The 21,765-nt window shown below is 40.9% G+C and overlaps 1 protein-coding gene across 1 annotated transcript in view; it reads left to right on the top strand.

Annotated features, from left to right (window-relative positions):
• The window catches only part of adgra1b (adhesion G protein-coupled receptor A1b), a 171,096-nt gene that overhangs the window by 53,946 nt on the left and 95,385 nt on the right, over positions 1 to 21,765 (top strand). Inside the window, exons 8-12 of the mRNA XM_023425928.2 lie at positions 5,486 to 5,650; positions 8,740 to 8,959; positions 9,401 to 9,550; positions 11,059 to 11,220; positions 12,567 to 12,800. Coding sequence (XP_023281696.1) covers positions 5,486 to 5,650; positions 8,740 to 8,959; positions 9,401 to 9,550; positions 11,059 to 11,220; positions 12,567 to 12,800 — 931 coding nt within the window. The remainder of the gene's footprint in view (positions 1 to 5,485; positions 5,651 to 8,739; positions 8,960 to 9,400; positions 9,551 to 11,058; positions 11,221 to 12,566; positions 12,801 to 21,765) is intronic.

Genomic DNA, 21,765 nt, shown 5'->3' with positions numbered 1-21,765 from the left:
GGGGGAGGGGGTGGGGTATTTCCCTGTGTATTTCCCAGCATTCAGACAGTTGGCCCACGTTCAGCGATGATGTAACTGTCCCCTCTCCAGACTGAGAGGACAAGTGCAGCAGCTTGGGCGCACACACTTGCATGCATGTAATCGCACAGTGCACACATACAAAACCACAACCTCTACCTCCATCATCATCATCATCATCACCGTCGTCATGACCATCATCATAACCATCACCATCATCATCCAGTCGTAATTTATTACCATTCCTCTGAAAGAATAGTAAATGACTGATAAGATTTAATTACACTTCACCAACTGTTTTTTTGAATACAAAATGATCTGCTCAGACTAACACACTGACAACACTGATCATAAAAGCAGTCCACACATCAGGGGACATTTGGTGACTTGTAAGTTATTTTAACTGCCTACAAATGCTCCATTAAATGATTTGTAAAGCAAAGTCAGAGTATATTGTAAATTGTCTACATCCATAGACTGGGGCTTGCTTAATTATTTATTGATGAGGCTGTAGCATTTGTTGTAAATACACGAATAAACAAGGCTAGGTGCAGACACGAGGCAATTCAGTGTAATGCCTTCTAAAAACACTTCAGATGATTCAAAATACTAGACACCCAGTTAACTGTGAACTTTGTGAAACTCAGCTCACATCTGGACAAACATATAAGGGACAGTAGAAAATCCCTACAGAGAGCTGCATTGTTGTGGATTTTTTGCAAACACAGGCACAGAAATAAAAGCACACTGATTGAGTCGAAGATTAATAAAAGATTATTATTGATCAGCAAGGCGACAGAATGAATAGTCAGCTAATGATTTTACTTCCACATTTTGGTGATGATAAACCAACCATTTAATCTTCTATTACTGTCGCAGTATCTTTAGTCTCTAGCCTCTACAGGCGGGATGACATCATTTGTCTGTGCTTTCCACAACAGCAAATAAATAATCCGTTTTTATGATGTGACCGCGCTGTGAGAACAGTTAGGTTTCAAAAGCACTTTGTTAAGGTCAAGGGAGCTTCATCGTCTGACAATAATAAACACATGGTTAATGTTAAGGAACAAATGATTTCTAAAACAAACAAAAAAACAAACAAAAAAAAAACCCCAGTGTCGACTCTTGTTGGGAAACAGGAAACGAACAGCAGGTTCCTGTGTCTGTTTTGTCTCCGATCCACCGCGACCTCCTGCCTACTCAGACTTTGTCGCCCTGTAATAGCATCACCTGACTTCCTTCTTTGCTCCCGTCATACTGATGTCACATGATAATGTAATGAGGCGTTTTTATCACACAGTTTCCAGCGGATTTAAATTTGCTGTGGCAGCGGGAGGTGTTTTTGGACCAGATGAACTGGACATTACAGCAGAACCACAGGAATCAGACAGGTGATTTCTTTGGCGGGTTTGTTGGAAGCTATAGCTCTATCTATCCCCAGCCTAGTGTTGGTGAAAAACAGTCCCACTAATTCTTTGTGAGTTTTTTTCTCTTTTATTTAATCTAGTGGAGTCTATAGAGGGAGGTCTTGCAAAATCAATAAGCAAATGGGGAAATCCTGGCTTTAAATGCAGTAATTGTAACATGGAAAACTGGTATTTCCTGCCAATTTCATTATCCTGTGGAAAAGGTTTTATTAAACAGAGTCTGAGGGGTATTCTATGAATTACTGCGGGCCTCATGTAATACTAGTCCTGTGCAAATAGAGTCTGATAAGCATGACTAACAGATTTGGTCTTTCACTTCACCTTCCAATATGTTATCTATATTATCTGTTTAGATTAGAGTTTCAGACAGCGTATGTCCTCGTTGAGGTTTGTTATATAACTGCAGAGAGCGGCTGATATCTGGACTGAGCCCAGAGGGTTTCAATATGAAGCCCATCCACACTTTAAACTCAACTTACATCCTGTGGAAGAAGGAGGATGTTGTTTTAAAGGGGGGAGGTGGGGAAAGAGACCCAGAGAGATAGAGAGAGAGAGATCAAGAGAGAAAGAGATCAAGAGAGAGTGAAACAGTGTGTGATATTGTGTGAGACAGAATAAGCGTGTGAAGGAGAGGTAAAGGTTTGGGTTACAGTTCAGAATCTCTCCATAAACTAAAAGTTTGAGTAAAGTTGACACACACATGCCATGACAGTCATGTCAGAGAGTGACTCACTCCTACAGTGCGATTTAGTGAAGCATGCAGCCATTCTTACGGTCTGTAGAAATCTGTCTTAATGACAATACTTCAAAAAGCTGCTGTCCAGACTATTACATGACTGGTGAAAAAAATCCTTCAAAACCAGCTAAAAATGCCCAGAAGAGACTTTCAGACAAAACAAACAAACAAATGTATTTATGCACATGTAAAAACCCTCGCATGTATTCACAGACACACACAGAAACACACACACACACACACACACATATACACTTTGCTCTCCAGCCCAGAATGTCATCATCTCAGTCAAGCGTTCAAATCTGATTTAGGGCCTTTTAGAAAAGCAATCAGAAAAGAGAGCTTTAGTGGAACACAGAAGATGAAATCAGGACTTATTATATTCGTTTTCATAACTCGCCCACATAAAGTCATTGGAGCAAAGTCATGGGTCCGTTCGGTGCAGGGAACGTTCTGATTTCTGTTTGCCTTCTCTCGCTAAACAAACAGTGGAGCAGCAGAGATGAATTCACACTAAAGCACAATGTGCTGTGATTTGGAAACGTTAAAGTATCTTACTGTGTTACCCCTCTGGTGAATGAAGGTCATTAGAGCTAATTTGCTACTTCAGACTGACATTTGACTAATGACCTGTCATTTTTGCATTCTTTATTTCTTCACTTGCATTTGTTTGCCTTGGTGCTTTTGTATCATATACTGAGATAAGTCTCCATTTTAATCCATTTAGTCTTACTTACTTGTTTGAGAGCACATTCACACCTCAGCTGTTTGTTTCTTGTTTTAGCTTTTGAGTCCACTGAGCTATGCTCGGTGCGAGTACTTTCATCCAGTTTATCAACCATTAAAAGAATCTGTGAGACATACCTTTAGTCTTTGTTTTTTACCTTTTCAGGAACTCCCCTCAGTATAAAATACACCGAACCTAGTGGGATATCAATATTCATGATTTGTTTGACCTCCTCTTTTATGTTCTGGCAGAATCCCATAAAATATGAGAACGACCCACTACCATTCCGCACTTCCTCCAGCATAGAGCTATTGAGGAGCCTTTATCAAGCATTGACACAATTGCTGGGCTTCTAAATAACCTACTTTCAATTTCTAGTTCTGTGTAGGAATGACTATCGATGCCTTTATGGCAACCAGCACATAACTCTTCCCATATCTTGTCCTCAGTAATTGTATTCATGTATAGTTCCCATATTTCTTTTACATAAAAAGTGTCTTCTGCTAAGTCAATTAACTACAGTTTATGTAAAATACTGCACTACATAATACACTAATGAAATACTGCTCCACATTTTTTTGGCTTCTCTGAACCATATTCCAGTCTGCCACTTTCTACATAGAGCCTAATAGTGCTTTGCTATACAGAAGGTTACAGGATTACCCTTTCATGCTACTACCTGTTCATTATTGTAACTAGTAAAATAATAATAACTAGGGTTTTTCATTATCAGTTAAACTGTCAATTACTTCATCAATTGATTAATTAATCATTTTCTTTATAAAATGTTACATATTAGTGAAATATCCTCATTCCATAAAATAAAACTGAAGCAGTAAATACTCACATTTGAGAAGCTGGAACAAGACTATGTTTAACATTTGTTTAAAGGAGCTACTATAAATTTTGCTATTGCTAAATAGCCAATGTTAGCATTAACTAGCGGTGTAAGAAAAAAACGATACACTAAAATATTGCAATATTTCATGACGTGATACTATATCGATATTTTACCAATAGTTTACATGGTGGCAGTGGTTTTGTGACGTGGTCTTGTGTTTATTTAAGCCTCCGGCCGCTAGTTGGCATCAGGCATTCAGTCATTTGAATGATGATGATGCGATTTTTGTCGGTCTTTTACCAAACAAAAATGTTGACATGTTTTGGTACGTCTGGAGAATATGATCTGTAGGCCGGGGCGTCTCTGTAGCACCACAATACTTATGGGGCTAACAATGCAAACTAATGTAGTGACACATTTTACCTTTATCAAAAAAAAATTGCAGCTCCTGTGATTTGGATATTGCACTTGGCCATATTGCGATTTCAATTATATTTCTATTAATTGTGCAGCCCTGGTTTGCATGGATGCTCCAGTTTGTTTCCACACTCCAAACACATGCAGTTAAGGTGAAATACAAATCTTGAATTCAAGGCCAGGAGGGGTGAATGTGTTTGGGTTTGTGCGTCAGTACTGTGATGGTTTTCCACTGCCTTTCACAACATGCATGCTGGGCTAAAAGACTAAAAGCATTATATTAGTAGTAAGAATACTGAGAGCAAAAGGGGAGAAGGAGAGAGAGAGAAGCAGACAATATGAAGGCATTTAATGTTTCTGAATAAATATTTCCCTCACATCCTCTGAGAAACGTTTTCCGGGATTACAGCTTCTCCACATCAGAGCTGCTCAGCCTCTAATCATCTTTACTCTGGAAGATTTCAGTTTCTTGTCCAGTCCGTCACTTATCATTTTAATGTCAACTGTCACACATTCCCATTTGTGTGCCATTGTTCCCTAAGTTGCATTTAAAACTTTATACAGTGGTGTACTGTGACTTGTATTATGAACACACACACAGCTTAATTAAATCACAAAAAAGGTATTACCCTCTTGAGTACACACAAAGCAAAGTGTATATTTGACTACAACTGGATTGTATTTGGAAATTAAACAGTTGGCATTTCTTATAGAGGTAGTATATCCATGGTGATAATGCCCGTTGCTTAGCAATCTCTGCAGGCTTTACTCCTTTTTTTCATAAGGAGTAAAATCCTCAAGATAAGTCGCCTTGGCAAATGGCCTGCATTGGCTCTTTGTCACTGTTTCACCATCTTTTGTTTAATCAGGCATTTTCCATTGAGATAGGAATCGCTGTGACAAAGTAGGAAAGATAAGCATGAGTAATGATCATCTTAACTCCCAGCCAACATTTTAAGCCAGTGCATACTCATACATGCACAAGGGTCTCTCGAATAAATTAGATTTTTGTGAAGCACACACATGCACACACATTTCTCCACTGACGATAGAATCCTTAAGATGTTGCCCTAACCTTAACCCTTTTGCTGTAGGACTAACTTTAATCCTCAAACTAATCCAAAAAATAATCCAAACCATTTTAAAATCAAGTCCTAACACAAACCTAATCCTAAAACTATATTCAACCCCAAACCTGAGGCCACATCCTGATCCAGAACCTTGTACAAACCGTTTAAAGACATTTGATGCTCATACGAACAAGTTCACCAACACGCAGACGCACGTTCAGTTTTACGCCTCTTTTCCTCCTCCTCCAGCGAGGTCATCCTCTCCAACATTGACGTGGGCATCGCTGGCATCTGGGAGTGCCTGGTGACCAGTTCCCGTGGCAACACTTCTCAGCAAATGGAGATAGTTGTTCTGGAGACATCGGCACCGTATTGCCCCACCGACAGAGTCACCAACAACAAGGGGGACTTCAGGTGAGTCACCTCACACCGTGCATCGTACACCCGCTAGTCCACGTGTGGTCAAATAATATCAGCTCTATCATGTCAATCAGGACTGAAAGTAATAGTTCAACATTTTGGGAGATGTGCTAATTTGCTAAGATTCTCGCGCCTATACGGTAAAAAATAAAGCTACGCAAAGACTGTGCTAAGCGTAACAAAATTTTTCTAAAAACTTGGGCTAATATCATGATTATTTCAAACTTTTACCTCGAATATGATTAATGAATGATTACTTTGGTGATTATCTGTCTCGCTCTGTTTTTTTTGAGCCATGTACTCATATTCAGCAATGTGATTCTGTTCCAAGTGGTGTCGCATTGGTGGTTTTACCTTTGGTCGCTATCCATGTTGCACTCACCACTGTCAGGTACTCGTGACTGAATCGATCAGCAGGCAAGGCATCATTGTTCCCAAAAGTCTCAGTTTCTGCCCATTCAGACTGCAATGCTACCCAGGGGTTTTCAAACTAAAATGAGTCCAGCTGCGTTTCTGAAAGTCTCAGTTTTAGGCGCCTGAGAACTCCGGAATAGTGTGGACGCCAGATGTAAACATAGCAAAAGTGATGCATTGTAAAACTAAACCGTATTAGGTCGGACGTAGCCTGAGGCTCGGTCTTAGTGCCTGTGTCATCCATGTCACCTTCTTTACTTTGAGTGAATGTGGACTAATGTGACTGAACACAAGGTAGTATTTTTTAACGCACACACTGGGAAAGTGCTAACCGACATTAGCAAGATGAAGTCGCTGAGAGGTTCTAAATGTTGGTTTTGATACTTTTTTGGTGGTAGCTCACTGTGCAGCCTGATATCCTGTTTGTTTAATCTACACAAAAACTAATCTGTAAAAAAGTTTTTTTTTCTTTCATCAGTTGAAAAATAAGTAAAGTAATATAGATAAACCAAAACCTTGAATCTTAAGTGTACTCTTCATTTACCTTTTAGTTCTGTTTAATTAGCATTAATGGACAGTAATCACTGGTTTTCAGAGCTGATACCAGGCGGGTTCCAGCAAAATAATAGTTTAACCTCGTTATAATTTAATTCAGCAGAAATATTCCCAATTACAGAGTCTTCTGTATAAAAATGAATACTGTAATCAGAGCACTCACTCTCTGCTATTATCTCTCCACGTACAGTGCAGTCGAGATATTTAAGTCTGACTCTGACACTGGTCTTTGTTCAACCTGAAAAAAATCCGCCACACCTGGTCTGCATTGCACCAGGCTCATTAACCACGAAAGACCAGAACCGAGAACACACAGTGGTGGACACTTCATATATTTTAATAATAATTGGACGTATGTTGTGAAAACTGTCACAAACATTACAGCTCCATGTTATCCAACTTTACAGCAAGACTATAAAAAACTAGAGCACATATTCATGTGACTGAGGATTCATATAATAAGAAGAACAAAGACGACACATTTCCTCGCCCTCCATCACTCCTCTTTTTCCTTGTGACCGCCTGGAAACCTTGCAGTTCTGCACACACAGTCACATCCTCCACCCCTCCTGCCCCGTGGGTGTGCTGTTGTCGTGTACTCTCCTTACTAGCTGCTGTACTTTACAGCCTACCTCTAGTGCAGCAAGCACAGAGGCTTTGTTTCTGCTGGAGCATCGGAGTAATGGGCTGGAAAATGAGCCCACTTTTTTGTTGGGGGCGAAATTAACGCCATTTATTACTAAGTAGCTGCTGCTGCTGCTGCTGCAACAATGTGAAGTGAGAGAGAGAGAGAGAGAGAGAGAGAGAGAGAGAGAGAGAGGGAAGAAAAGAGGACAGGGTGTGGAGCAAAGGGATGGCAGGTCTCTACCCTCGGAACAGACCACCAGCCTCCTGCTCCTTTGTTTTCATTTAGAGGAAGTCAAGAGTGTTGTCACATTAAGCGTTGCTCCAGCTAAATTTCTCCAGGAAGATTTTCATGTTGCCTCAAGGAGAAAACCAGAACACGAGACACATGTTTCCTCTTGATTGTAGACAAATTGAAACTCTTTCCTAAGGCTGCAAGAGGCAGGGGAAAAAAATACCTTTAATCTACAACAGCACCAAGGAACAAAACTCGGGAGTACTTTTATTACCAGGGAAATGGAGGCTAATGTAGTGGACTGTGATTGTTTGGCTGACTTTTTACACTCAAACGAGCTTTATTTTACTGAAACACTAACAGGCATTACCCATAAAATGAAAAATTTAAAATCACCCCGGCCCCTATCACAGGTTGGTCGGTAGAGCAGCTCCAGGACTTGGCTCTTGATGACATTATTGAGGAAGTCTCATTTCTTGCTTCAGAGGACACTTCACTGAACTTTGCATGGCCGTATGAACAACTCTTGTAATTACTGTTTAAGGCTGAGAAAGGATCAGGTTTCTGCTTCAAATACACATCATTCTCATGCGCATTTGTGGTGCCCATTAAAAGGGGTATGCATTCGACTTAGTATTGCGTTTTCATAGAGCTGTGGCACTTGCCAGAGGCACATTAAAAAGGAAAATGGTCACCATCAAAACACCAGATGTCGAGGTATCCTGACTTTTAGGCCTTAGTGTTGGTCAAGCTCGACACATGATGCATTTCTATCGTCTTTCACCCTCCATGCCCCCTCAGTTTGTAACAGAGCTTTCTGTTGTAATGTGTAAACTTCAAGCCGTGTCCAAAATAACCTTGACAATGTTATCTCGGTTACTGGGTTACTCCTCCACAGAAGACATTACACTGCCTTTTCAGTGCATTCTGCCATTTAAAAAAGAAAAATAAAAAAAGTTAGTTAGTTAGTTTGTTAGTTTCATTGTACACAAAGTGGAAAGACAATAAAATTGATTAATAAAGTTAGTAAATAGTTAATTAAGTCAGAAGTCATTAATAACACAGCACATTGTTTCACAATCAAGTATCAGAATCTGGCAGTCTTCTGCAAAAATAATTAGAGCTAGCTGTAAATCAAATATGCAAATTAATAATTTCCTAAGTACAGGGAGTATGAAATTGCCATCTGGTGCGGTGAGTGTAGATTCTTGCATTCACTTCAGTCCCGATCATTTGGAGATGTCTCGTGTGGCAGGTGGCCAAAGACTCTCGCTGGGATCCTGGCCTTCTTGCCCTGTGCTCCTGCCACATTTGGCTCTGCCCCCCATCCCTCTGGCAGCGCTCCTAACCCCTCCAGCCAGAGGGAGAAGAAGGCGTGGCGGCGCTGCGACCGGGCCGGACGCTGGGCCGAGGAGGACTACACCCAGTGCCCGTATGCCAGTGAACTGACCCGCGTGCTGCATGAGCTCACCCAGGTATCAGTGCACACAGAGAAAACAAGTCTTTTTCCACATGTTTACCATGATGTTCGACATGTCGCCTTTTACATATTTGCCAGCCTACACAGACAAACAGCAAGATTTAATAACTTAATATTCCTAGAATACAGAAACTAACATCTGTACTGATTCATCTGTAGCCTGCAGGTATTTGCAGATCTGTGCATGTATGCCTTTATATACATAATAAAAAGTGACTGAAGACAGGCTGACTTCATTCTGCATTGCTCACGGGATTCTTGTACCACATTAAAGGAATCATGTTCACAAAACTACATGTGTGACATGAAATAGCATTGCATTCATTTATTATTTATCACATGTTGTCGAAGCTGTTTAATGTTATGTCTCTGTTGAGTTGAGTTGATGGACTGTGTGATCATCCTCTTTGAATATTGCTTTTTTTTTTTATTCCAGATATCTATTAACACCACCAACGCTCAGCCTTTAGGCCAGCAGCTAGTGGCCTTCACCAGCAGGGCGGCGCACTTCACCGACGTCATGGACGTCATCTTTGTCACACACCTGGTGGAGAGACTGACGAGGCTGGTGGAGAAGCGCAGAGATGTAAGAGTGGATACACAGAGATGCACCACAGCCTGTTTACACCATAACATGTGAACGTGATCTAGGACTTAATCCAAGATTGATTTTATTTGTGAAATCTTTAGGATTCAAAGAATTACTTTTTATATTATATTGCAACGGAAAAAATTTATGACAATATGGGAAAGATAGATAAGGTGCATCACACTTGTACGTCCATCATTTATGTAATATCGTTTTTTTTTTTATGTCTTTATCTGTGTTTGAGTATCATGCAGGCACACCACAACTTTTTGGATTTAGTTATTTGGATTGGTTTGGTTTCTCTGTTTTGTGTTGTACGTATTATTATTATTTATTTATTTATTTGTTTTATGGGATGCCTATGGTTTGATTTACTTCAGTGGTCCTCTATTGCTTTTGTATTATCTGTTTTAACTCAGATTCATTACTTTTGGTTACAATTACATCCCACACAGGGCTTGGATGGAAAAGAACAATAACCCATCACATAATAAACATAACAACACAATAAAAAAAGGATGACAAAATAAAGGAACACTTTCCTTTGAAAAAGTCTGACACAGCCCCCCCCCCCGTACTTCTCCCATTCTTATATTACAGTACATTCTTACAGTATTCATGCATTTGCTTGCTTACAGTTTTTTGAAAGCTATGTTTTGCTGTTGCATTAAAAGATGAGGTTTATCAGGAAACCTTTGACCAGCTCATCTGAAGGAAGCAAGGGTTTCTTAAGAGCCCTAATTGAGCAACCAGAAAAGGACACTGGAGCGAGAGCCCTAAAAAACATGGCAACACGCTGTCATCGTTCCGGCTTCAATCCTTCAATCGATTCCAGACAGCTTAACTTTTCACCTCATACGCTTTCCTCTTGCCCATGGCGGCGATGGACTCTGAATGACAATTATGGTTATGAAGATGCATCTCTTTTTGGGCAAGCTACGTTTTTACCTTGAGTGAACCTCTCTTCTGTCTTCGGCCAGAGGCAATCGCAGGGCTTTGCGTAACGCTGAAGGTCAGGTTTTGTGGAGGGGGAGGGTGTCGAGCTTAGTCAGTGAAAAGAATCAATATTAGCTCTCACTTGTCCAATTAGTCATCATAGGTCACTCTGGAGGAGATATTATGAGGAGATACTTTGCGTTTTATCATTCCTAAGACAATGGTGGGGAGGCCACCCTCATTCATCCCATAGAGAACAGTCAAATGAAGCAACAATGAGAAGTACAGTAAGTAAATAGCAAACTGCCATCTCAAGGAAGTGATTATGCCCCATTGGAGCTGCTAATCTAAATTAAATCTCCCTATAATGAATGAAGCCACCGTTGCCTCCCTCACAGTTGAGACTGGAGATTATAAATGCGCCTGTTGTTGCGGATGTGATTGATGTGCATGATGAGTCTGCCTCTTGGAGTGAGTGTGTGTGTGTGTGTGGGGGCTTTGTACATACAGTTTATATGTAATTGTGAACGTGCTTACATTTGCATACATGTCTGCTTGTGTTTCCACAGCTGGGGGACTATATATCAGACATAGCCAGCAACATGATGCTAGTGGAGGAGCACATCCTGTGGATGGCCCAGAATGAGGCCAGGGCGTGCACTCGCATCGTCCAGTGTGTGGAGCGCATCGCTGACCTGGCACTGACTGGAGACAATCAGGCCATTTCTAAGGTATGGCAGGACGACCATACACAGGGCTTAAAGTATTCCGGTACCGTGCCGGATCTCCGGCGTAACGCTGTGCAAGAAAAAAAATGAAAAATTAAAAGTCAATTTACTTTGGAATTTGTTGTGGATACGGTTTATCATGTTCGAGGTAATAAAGTTCACCTACCAATGGTATGAGAGGAAAGCAGTTCTCGCTCTGAACCCAACCAGACACTGAACCTAACCAACTTCACTAACCAATCAGGAGCAGAGCGGGGCGGGTCTTGGCACCGCTGGCAGTGTAGGATCCAGCGGCTTGAAAGAGCAGGGCATTGGTTTCTGCAGGGTGTGCTGGAGGAAGCAACTGTCTGCCACCTGCGTTAAAAAAACAAAAAAACAATTGCTCTCTCGTCATGAATGGACCCCGGTCATAAAGCTGTTGTCCGCGCACTCCAACATACAACTACGTTACCGGGAGCGGCAGTTACGGTTGACAATCTGTCATCAATGACTGACCGTGTCTGCGATCAAAAATACATGTGTGCACGTTCACTGCTGAACATGATCTGTCCTTCAGTTTCTTTGTTTACAACCCAAAAAGAACGAAGAAATAAGTGATCGTGGCCTTCTTCATTTCACTTAAAACTTCAGTTTACCACTTCTTTAAGCACTTCAGTGTTACTGAATTTTTTTTATCTTCAATATTTATTTATTTCCCATTATAATCTGTTTTTCTGAAGGAAACATTTAAATGTTGCTATAGTATAGCAGTATTGTTTACAGTTGTATTTTACATTGCACATAATTTTATAGAGAATAGAGAAAAATGTTATATGTGTATGTGCAAATCTTTTTTTCCAAATTATAATTGTCCAGAAGTTGCTTGCACTTTATAGCTGTTGCAGTTAATGTCGACATATAGTATTTTTAAATACTGTGCACATGCTGTTAAAGAGAAATGAATCTGTGCAGCCCCCCCCCAAGAAAACAAAATAACAACAACATTTCAGGCTCAGGAATTCTTTTTAATTCTTTTTACTTTAAGCCCTGCATACAGTAACACCCACACTCACAGCCACAGTCATCAGGGCAGAGGTTGATTATCTGACTAAACGTCCCGTAGCTTTACCTCTTTTCTTGAGGTTTAGAATAATGAGCAGTTAATTTGGCTCGAGCAGATAGCTAGAATGAGGCTAGAGAAAGATAAATTGCTTCCTCTCTTTGTTTCTTCTCGCTTCCGTCTATTTTTTCCCCTCCTGCTGTCACTTGGGATAAAAGCATCTGCTAAATGACTAATATACAAATCTCTGCCCTCCCCTCTCTTCCTCCACTCTGTCCCCCACTCCTAATCCTTGGCCTCCCTCCATCAGGTGTCTGCTAACATAGCCCTGGAGGCCTTTTTGATCCGGCCATCTAACTTCCTTGGCCTGTCCTGCACGGCACTCCAACGGCCCCCCTCATCTGCCCCCTCCCCCGTCCCTGACAGCCACTACCACACTGACAAGGGCACTAGCAGAGAACGTGATGCCGTGGGGGAATCTTGGCTCAACTTCAAATGCCACACTGTCAACAACAGCGGCTCACCGGCCAGTCAGCTCAGCAAGGTAAGGGCGCAAGTTAATAAATGGCGTGAAACTCTCTAAAATATGCTATTGCTGCTCTTTTGCTCACCTCTGTTGGTGAAATCCAGCGGATCTGACCTGAGGTCAGGGAATGGCGTTTCTCTTTCTCACCCTCAGCTGAGTTTTTTTTTTTTTTAAAGGCCACACACACTTGTATTTCTTGACACTCTGTTCAAATGCATGCATGAGAGAAGAAGGACAGAAGATGTTCTAACAGCATTTGAGAAAGAATAAAATATGAGACTGGGAGTACAACTTGTACAGTGGCTCGTGGGCACAATAAAACGAATTTTCCGACATCGCACAGTTGAAGCATGTGAGAAGGATTACCACCTGCCCATAAGTCTCTTGTTGCCTATTTGTCCCGGCAAGATGACACCTTGTTTGGCTTTGTTGGCACACCATAGATCAGCTGGTGATAGGTGGGGTTGTAGTGAGGGTATGGCCCTGCAAATAGGACGGTAATTTGGGAGTCAGAGAATGTGGGCCACTCCCCTGTGATGGATAAGACGGCCTTGCATAACCGTCACATTGTATCAGCTGCAGGCCCACCACGGCTCCGGTTGTGGCTGTCCCAAATGACAAATACCACGTCAAACAGATGAGAGGCGCTCTGCAGGCAACACACTCGGCTCACCTCTCACCGGAGTGGCCAGTCTCTGCAACATCTGAACAGTTTCCACCCTCTAGCTATTCAGTGTGCAGTCCGCCGAATTCATCAGCGTGCGCGTGTGTGTGAGTGAGTACGCTGTCTGTGCGTGTTAGTGTGTGTATCAGTGGGTGTGTGTTTATCTTTCAGTCTGCTGGCTTATTTCATTTTCCCCCCATCTTCTTCTTCTCTGGTGAGATGGTGTCACGTCTCTGCGGTTTCGATCGCAAATTGTAGCACTTAGTTCTGGCTCCAGGCTGTATGTAGCATGCGTGCATGTATGTATGTATTTCTAGAAGATGAGCGAGGTCAGCTGTATCATGGGGAGGACGATAACGCAGATGGGTAGAAAAAAAAAACAAACAAACAAAGAAAAAAAGATATACAAACAAAAATATGTTGAAGCTGGATTCTCACACTGTGTCTTTGAGTAGCACAAACTGTACGAGCATGAAACTCCCAGTATGATGGATTTGGCTTTTCACAGTAAGTATGAGATGATGTGTTGGCGTGTGGTGCACTCTAAAGCTTCTCATCGTTGCCTAATCTCAAGTAAGAGTCTTAGTTTAGTTTAGTATGTAAGAAAGGAAGCTTCTATCTGTCCTCTTCACTTTAATTTTGGGTTTTTGCCATGAAATTTGTGACCAAAATGAAATGTTTTATTCTACACAAATGTGGCATTTTGTCTTGCTTTTGTGTGAAATTCTTTTGGCATCTCAGTTGAAACAGACTTTCTCTAAAATATACTCAGCCTTCTCGTGTTTGTTAAGGCGGGGTATCAGCCGTTGCCGTGCTCTGCAACAGCATGAAGATATATTTAGTGATATCCCTTGGCACAAGTAGGAGCCATTATGGTCATGGTTGGACTCTAATGAAGTTCAGTTTTGTTTTTGGGTCCAAGTTTCTAAAATGTGGAAGTTTGTTAAGATCTTCGTGTGAGGCTAAAAGTCTTTCTAGGTCTTTCTTTTTGGCAGCAACCAGTTATCAAACGGATCAGGTCAGCGTTAAGCTAAATATCAAATAGGAATACTTACTGCCATGTAAAAACAGGAGCAATAGACAGGAACGATTACAAGCCACCTGCTTAAACATTTATCTGGAAACCATCGAATCATTTTAAGTTCCTCAACTTAAGCTGCACGTGCCAGTGCAACTGGTTCATCTTCAAATGCAGCATAGTGCTTGGAAGATTAACCAGCAATTATTAATTAGACGTTAGTAAATGATAGAGTAGAATTAATACTATATACTGTACAACATGTTAGACTCATTTCAGCAGCTCCTCGCAGCAAGAGGGAAAACTAAAGTCCTGAAGAACAGACGGAATGAGGGATTCAGATTCTATAAAAAGCTATTGAACCTAAATCCTGGACAGCGGGAGAGTCTCAGCTGTTATTAACAGTGGATTTGTTTGACATCTCAATCAAGTCCTTTTTTTTTTTAAGCAAATGACATTGTGTATGTGAGATCAGAGGAACCTCACAATGGTCAAACCAGCTAGCTGTGAGGATGGAGTCCCGCTTAAAGCTCACTGGCTTCACTGCATTAGATGAGTTTCTCACCCAAGTTGAGAAATTATAACTCAAGCATTTATTCAGTTAACACGTGTTTCCATCACACATTATTCATACACTCCATGTTTGACTTTGCATGCACTGATGCTGCCTGTTAATACTTTTTTCTCCAAGTGAAATAAACCAAAGTCTTTGCAGTTCTTACTGCAAGAAAGCAAACAGGTTAATAATAGAGGTTCTCCATTATGTTAATAATAAGCATGTGCTTTGTAATTGCTTCTCCAGATAATCACTTATATCCTGACTGTATCACCTGTATCACCAGTATTAAGCAGTGCTATTACGTGTACATTACTACCTTAAGACCGTGATGGGGATTATTACTGTATCAGTGGCGAGCTGGCATGAAGAAATCATAATAATAGAAAGGCTGCAGTACATTAGAGGTCGTAGTCATACTGTATCTCCATTAAGATAATCTTGATTTAACAAGGCTAAGAACATCACGTAATAAATGAAGTGGCCAATTTACTGAGGGAGTGCTTGTAGGTGGAGAGAGGGTCACACACATTCAATTTCAATCAGACTCAAAAGGTGCTTTACTTGATTATTGTCTTAGTATGACGAAGAGACTATATTGTACATATAGGCATGTGAACTTAATGATACTTTAAAGAGATGATAATGCACAACAGCCCAGGAAAAAAAGACATCAGTAAGGAATCTTTGTAACCACTGTCTGTGCTCAAACTTTGGAAGAAATGCTGCTGATATTTTGCATTTTGGCATTTTATTCAGGAGGTCAGTCTTTCTTGAGGTCTTGCTCTTTAGGACTTGATATTTTTGGATAATTGTTTCGAAAAAAAAAAAAATCTCTAGAAAAGTCAGTTTTGAGGCATGAGATGAAGAAGTGTAACACTATTTCCAGCTCACTTAGCGTGCGGAATGAACACAGCTTGTCCTCCCTGGGCGATTCGCACTCTCACACCTCACGAGCCGCCCAGCTTCACAGCTCCTGCTCCTCTGGAACAGTTGTGGGGTGAGGAGCAGTGCCCTGCATGAGAGCACTTTAATGGTAATTGTTGAGGGACTTGAACAGCCTATAAAATGGCTCTAATCTATTCAAGCTATCACCATCCTGCAACGGCATATTAAAATTTCTACCCTCACTCCCTCCCTACCTTTCGCAGGGCTTGTGGGAAAGGCTTCACCAATTACTGGTCATGTTGTTGTGAGACTTCATGTGTGTTTTCAGGCGTGTGTGGTGACATAATTTCAATCGGGAAAGACAAAATGAAAGAAGGGTTTAAAGAGCTATTGAATTAATTTATTTGGCATCGTGTATTCAACAGGAAAAATTAAAGGGATATGAGAGGAGTCTTTGGTGATTATTATTATTTAGCTATCATTTAACAGGGATAGTCACGGCATGAGTCATACAGAAATCCTCCAGTGGAGTCTAGACACTGGTGGTGGTGAGAGAGAGACAGAGAGAGAGAGAGAGAAACAGACGGGCGGAAGATCTGTATGGATGTGACGTTGAGCGGGATTGTTGCTAAGCTCAGCAGAAGGATCAGGTGGACGGCTGGTACTGATGGACACTGGAAGTAATAGGGTGAAGGCAGTTTTGCATCGATCTGACTCTTAAAGAAAAACAGAAAGCAGCAGAGAAAGGGAGACTTTTAAAATTTGACAACAATGATATGATTGGCTCACAGAAGTCACGGCAAAGTCTAACTGGTTGAAGTGAAAAGTTCAAGAGCTTCACCTGTAACCTCTGTGTTGTCCACATCTCTACATCCATGAGCCCACCCAAACTCTGTGTTGTCTACTTCATTTAGTCATTCATAAGGTTCACCTTCCTGACTGTGAAAGGTGGAAATGGTCTTTATGTGTGGTTTGTCCAGTCTTTGTAGGTCTCAACGAGCCTTCAGTTATGTTCCGATGCTTACGTTACAGATGGTTTCTTAAACTCTATGTGTGAAGTACATCAGGAGAGAGTAGACGCCGCAGCTCCTGGTGTCTCAGCTCTAGTTTTTTTCCAACAAGACACCGATGGGATGTTTGCTCCAACCCAGCAGATACATTGGTGTAACGTTGGAAATACGTTGAACTCTGTGGGAGATGTTAAATTTTGGTCGGAAATGAAAATTGGATTGACGTCCAATTCCAGCGTTGGCTAAATGTCATTGTGATGTTTAGCAGATGTTTTTAGAATAATGAGATGTATGAAAACCGTCGACACCATCCGTCGTCAGTATTGTATGTCAAGTTGACATTTGCATTAGAGTAGGGGTGGTTTTAAATGGCGTTAAACAGGCTCTAGGGCTAAATTATTGAAATTATCGATATGCTGCAACATTATTGGTTCTACTCATGGTATTGGAGAAATTAAGAAAATAGATTTCTTCCTTATTATTTCCACATTAAAGTCATCCTCAGCATTTTATCCCAGTAACTCTGTTTCTGATTAAGACATTTATTTATGATGCATTTTCACCATTCACACACACACACACACACACACACACACACAATGCGGCGAGAACTAAACATGCAAAAGTGTGGTTACATTTCCCTGGAGTCGATGCTGACAGTGCTCGCTGCCACAAGTGCAACAAGTCTTTTGCATGTCAGTGCAGGAACACGAACAATCTATCCAAACATCTAGAGAAAGTCCATCACATACAGGCGGAGAAATGCAGTTTTCCACTGCCTAGCTCGTAGTTCATCTGTCGTCTCTCCAGATATGTCATGTATGTTAGCAGCCTGGAGGCCACACACTGAGTTCATTTATATGAACATGGGTTAATGATTAAAAGTAACCATCATCATCATCAGTGTTATAGGTGTCTGAAATGGTCAGCGCATCATCTGAACATTGTCCTGACATTGACTTTTGGTCACCTGACTGCAACCTGTAATCAACCAAATATCAACATGTACTGACGTTGGTGGCCATCTGTGTGCCTGCAGGGAATGTATCAAATCAAATCAGATTCTGATACATACAGTATACAGTCCTATATATGAATGCTCCAAACATCAAGAGTAAGTGTTGCCATGACAATAAGTAAACTGCACATCATTCAGCTGAGACAAATCTCACAATTCTGGGTCTCACAGCAGGCTGCCTAAGCCAGTGTTAAGTTGCAGGAGGAGATACAGCAACAACAAAAAAAGAAAAGCAAAAAACACTAAGTAGTGTTTGAAAAGATGCATCAAATCAAAACTGTGATTTAGACGTAGTAGCAGATATAAATCTGATGTGTATAAAAGAAAAGAAATAGTATGAGCAGAAATTCTGAGTAGCGAATGAAGGTCTGTCTGTTATGTTAAAGTAGCCATCTTTTTCTCCACCACGAGTATGAACTTTGTGTGAGTTAAATACATTTGGTATATCAGGACACACACACACACACACACTCTCCCCAATGACTCATCAGTCAGCCTGTCTAACACTGCTCAGTTTAACAGCACACTGTGAAGACTGCAACAGACATTCAGCACCACAGCTTGTTATTGAGCAAAGACACAAACAGCCAGTAAAGAAGAACTAATCTGGAAAAAATTCACAGTTGTCATCACATAAGTAATCAGAAATTCTCTTCCAACCCAAGCTGTTGTAAATTCGTCAGGAGTCAAGTTTAAAGAGGTAGTTTTATTTCTTCTTTTTTTTTTTTAATCATTATGTGAGCTTACGTATGTTGACATAGCAGTTTGTTGTCAAATAGTTCATCAAATGATAGTTTTTTTTCAGTGTATGTAAGTGACGTTAGCATTCATGTCTGTATTGACCTGCTACGGCTTGCAACAGCAGTCTGGTACCAGTTTCTAATGAACAAGAACAGTAGCACACAAAACTTTTTAAGAAGCAGCTTTATAAGTGATTAATAGGCTCGCTCCTACAAACCCACAGACTTTCCCCATAAACCTCTTTTCCAGGCTGTTCCCTCCATCCTCGTGTAGCTGACTGATTGGCTGAGTGATCTGCTCTCTGTCTCACTCTGGCAGAAGCTCCACACCGTTTAGAGCCACATTTTGGGTCCAACTGGACTAAGACACACAGCATATGGCCCTGCTGCGCCAACACCTTGCCAAAAAGTGGCGTAATAAAACACAGCCTTACAACATCGCGCCTTACATAGTGCACTCTGGTGGAGAAGTGTACATCTCCTGATTGATTTTTCTGTGTTTACACATATACATTTTGTGTCAGATGTTTTTAAATTGTAATATAGGAAGGTCATAAGACAAAATCTTAACTTTTTCTCTTCCTAGGTTTAACATGAACATTTAAGTTAAATGCTACATAATAGTGCCCCTGATGTACTTGTGTATATATGTACAGTATGTATGAAGGGAGAAATTCTTCTTCTGGTGCTTTAATAGAAATCCATAAAACACTCAGGTATCTTGAGCTTCCCAGTAGCCGAGTGGTCTAATGTAATGAGTCCAGCCGGGACTCTATGTCATCTTTTTGCCAATGTTCCTTGTCGGTCTCTGTCAGCCTACAAATAAACGCTACAATACCAGAGAAACATGGTCTCCCAGGTATTTCACATTACTTTCTCGACCTTTGAAGCAGCTTAGATGTTCCACCCTGAAAACACATTAAAATTTACTGAGGCAACTGGTGTGAGAGGAACTGTTCTGACAACTTCACTCTGCAGATGGATACATTTAGTCCGATTTACGTGACAGGAGAAGAGGGTCCAGTACTGACTCTGTTCAGGCACATTTAGGATGATTTGTTATTTAAAACAAGACACAGTGTCTGCTCAGAGCCCAACACAAAGTTGCTATAGTAACATGTAAAATGGAAGGAAGTAGATTTGAAGCCTAGAAATACAATTTATACGACTTAAAAATGCAGCTGAAATGCCTGTTCACTGTAAGGGTCTACAACCATACCAGATCTTCAGGCACATCGATGGTCTACGTTAAATGCTAATGGCCTTGGCATCAACATGTGTCTCAGGTGATCCGATCACATGTGGACAGCTCCAAGTACATCACACCTGGCATTAGAATGTGTTTCCACATGCATCTTTAGTGGCCACTTACAAATGCAAATGCAAATAAACACGACTAATCAGACTGTGGTAGAGGACGTCAGTTGAGTAGGTGGTTCTTCACGGTGGCATATGGCACATTTTTGTTCATACTGCCAAAAGAATGTGGCCCGGACCACTTGTGAATGTGGTCTGAGCGATCAGATCTCAAATACGTCCTCAAAGCGCCTTTGGTGCGTTCACACCTGTACTTAGAGCTGACCACTTGTGATTGGATCAGCTGAGATGGATGTTAATACCAGGTCTGAACAGGGCCTATGCCGCTTACATACATTGACAGTGTTAACATCAGTCTATGGTTAGCACTAAACGCAGTATAGCTGACTGCAGGTATTTGGCCATAAACCAAAGTAGTGGATAAATCTTTTGTAAAATCCTCCCTGTGGGCACCATGGACTTCTGTAACAAACTTAATGTCAATCCATCCTACAGTTGTTTCCTAAAGTTTCTGTCCCACAGTGGTGGACTGACCAACGTTTCCATAGCTACACGCCACTATCATGGCTAAAGACATTAGTTTCTGTATGTTTGTTTGAAGGACATTAATTAGAAAAGCTGACTTGTCTATTGATCTTGTAGATGCCCCTATTGAGTGTTGCTGTGTAGGCAGACAAATAAATCAATCAGTAGCAGTTTACTCTTCAATCCTTATCCATTTGCTATACATTTATCTGAATTAGTGTGCACGCTCAGATCGTGCCTGAATTGACCTGACCTAGTTACCTCTTTAACTGGGTTTAGAGAACTAGGTGGAGCAATTATACTTTAATACTCGACATGTGCATGTTTTATAAACCTCTTACACCAAACAAACGTGAGAAGCATCATTTTTTTCCCTCTCAGATTCTCAACTGAATCTCTGTGTGTATCTCTCCCACATATTAATGTTACAACATTGCAAAGATGGATTATATGAAAATGAACACAGTCACTGACTCACTGAGTTGCATTTGATCGCAGACACAATTTTTATCTGGCACATACTGTTTCAAATGTCTGCTTAACACCTAATTGGTAGGGATAAATCTGAAACAGCGAATGCTTTGTTTATTGATCGTTTCCAAAAAAGTCGTCATCCAAAAGCGTACGCCTCCCTCTGTCTCCCAGCGCTCATCTCCACACACAGAAAGGTGGCTGTGACACACTTGCTTCAAATATTTGTGAACAAAGTCTTGCAGATGTTGGATTAGATGAGAGGTTGTGTATTTTCAGGTGACTGACATTTTTCACAGTGTGATTATGGTGCAATTGCAAAGGTTGTATCTGAACAGAAGAGGCCTGATCAGTTAAAATCATTTGAAATTTGAGTGTATTTTGGTCTGCAGTCAATAACAGAGACAGTAAGGTAAAATACTAATACAAAACATGGCCAATGGCTAATTCTTGAGTCTATTTGCTGGCAGGTGGAGATTGACTTTTTGTAACTGAACACAGTTGAAGGTGTTTGTTTGCTTTTCTAAATGATTATGTCATTGTTAAACTGTAGGTAAAAAATAAGTAGTAAGTAAAGAGCGTGGAGCTAGTGCTATTAGCCAATCAAATAATTAGCTATTAAATATATAGCTATCCAATGAGAACCACACAAAATTACTTTCAGACGTGGTTGATTTTTGATGTGTTTGATTAATTTGGACGTCCAGTCAGCTCATGGTAGAGGGAGGAAAGGGCTTCTGAAATTAGTCATGTAGCTGCAGTGAAGCTGCTGCTAG

Source organism: Seriola lalandi, unplaced genomic scaffold (assembly GCF_002814215.2).
Source record: "Seriola lalandi dorsalis isolate HSWRI2012SDOR001 ecotype SW California unplaced genomic scaffold, Sedor1 jcf7180002054795, whole genome shotgun sequence".
In the NCBI taxonomy this organism is placed as follows: Eukaryota; Metazoa; Chordata; class Actinopteri; order Carangiformes; family Carangidae; genus Seriola; species Seriola lalandi.
The sequence above is the reverse complement of the archived record's forward strand: the minus strand, read 5'-3'. Positions and strand labels throughout refer to the sequence as shown.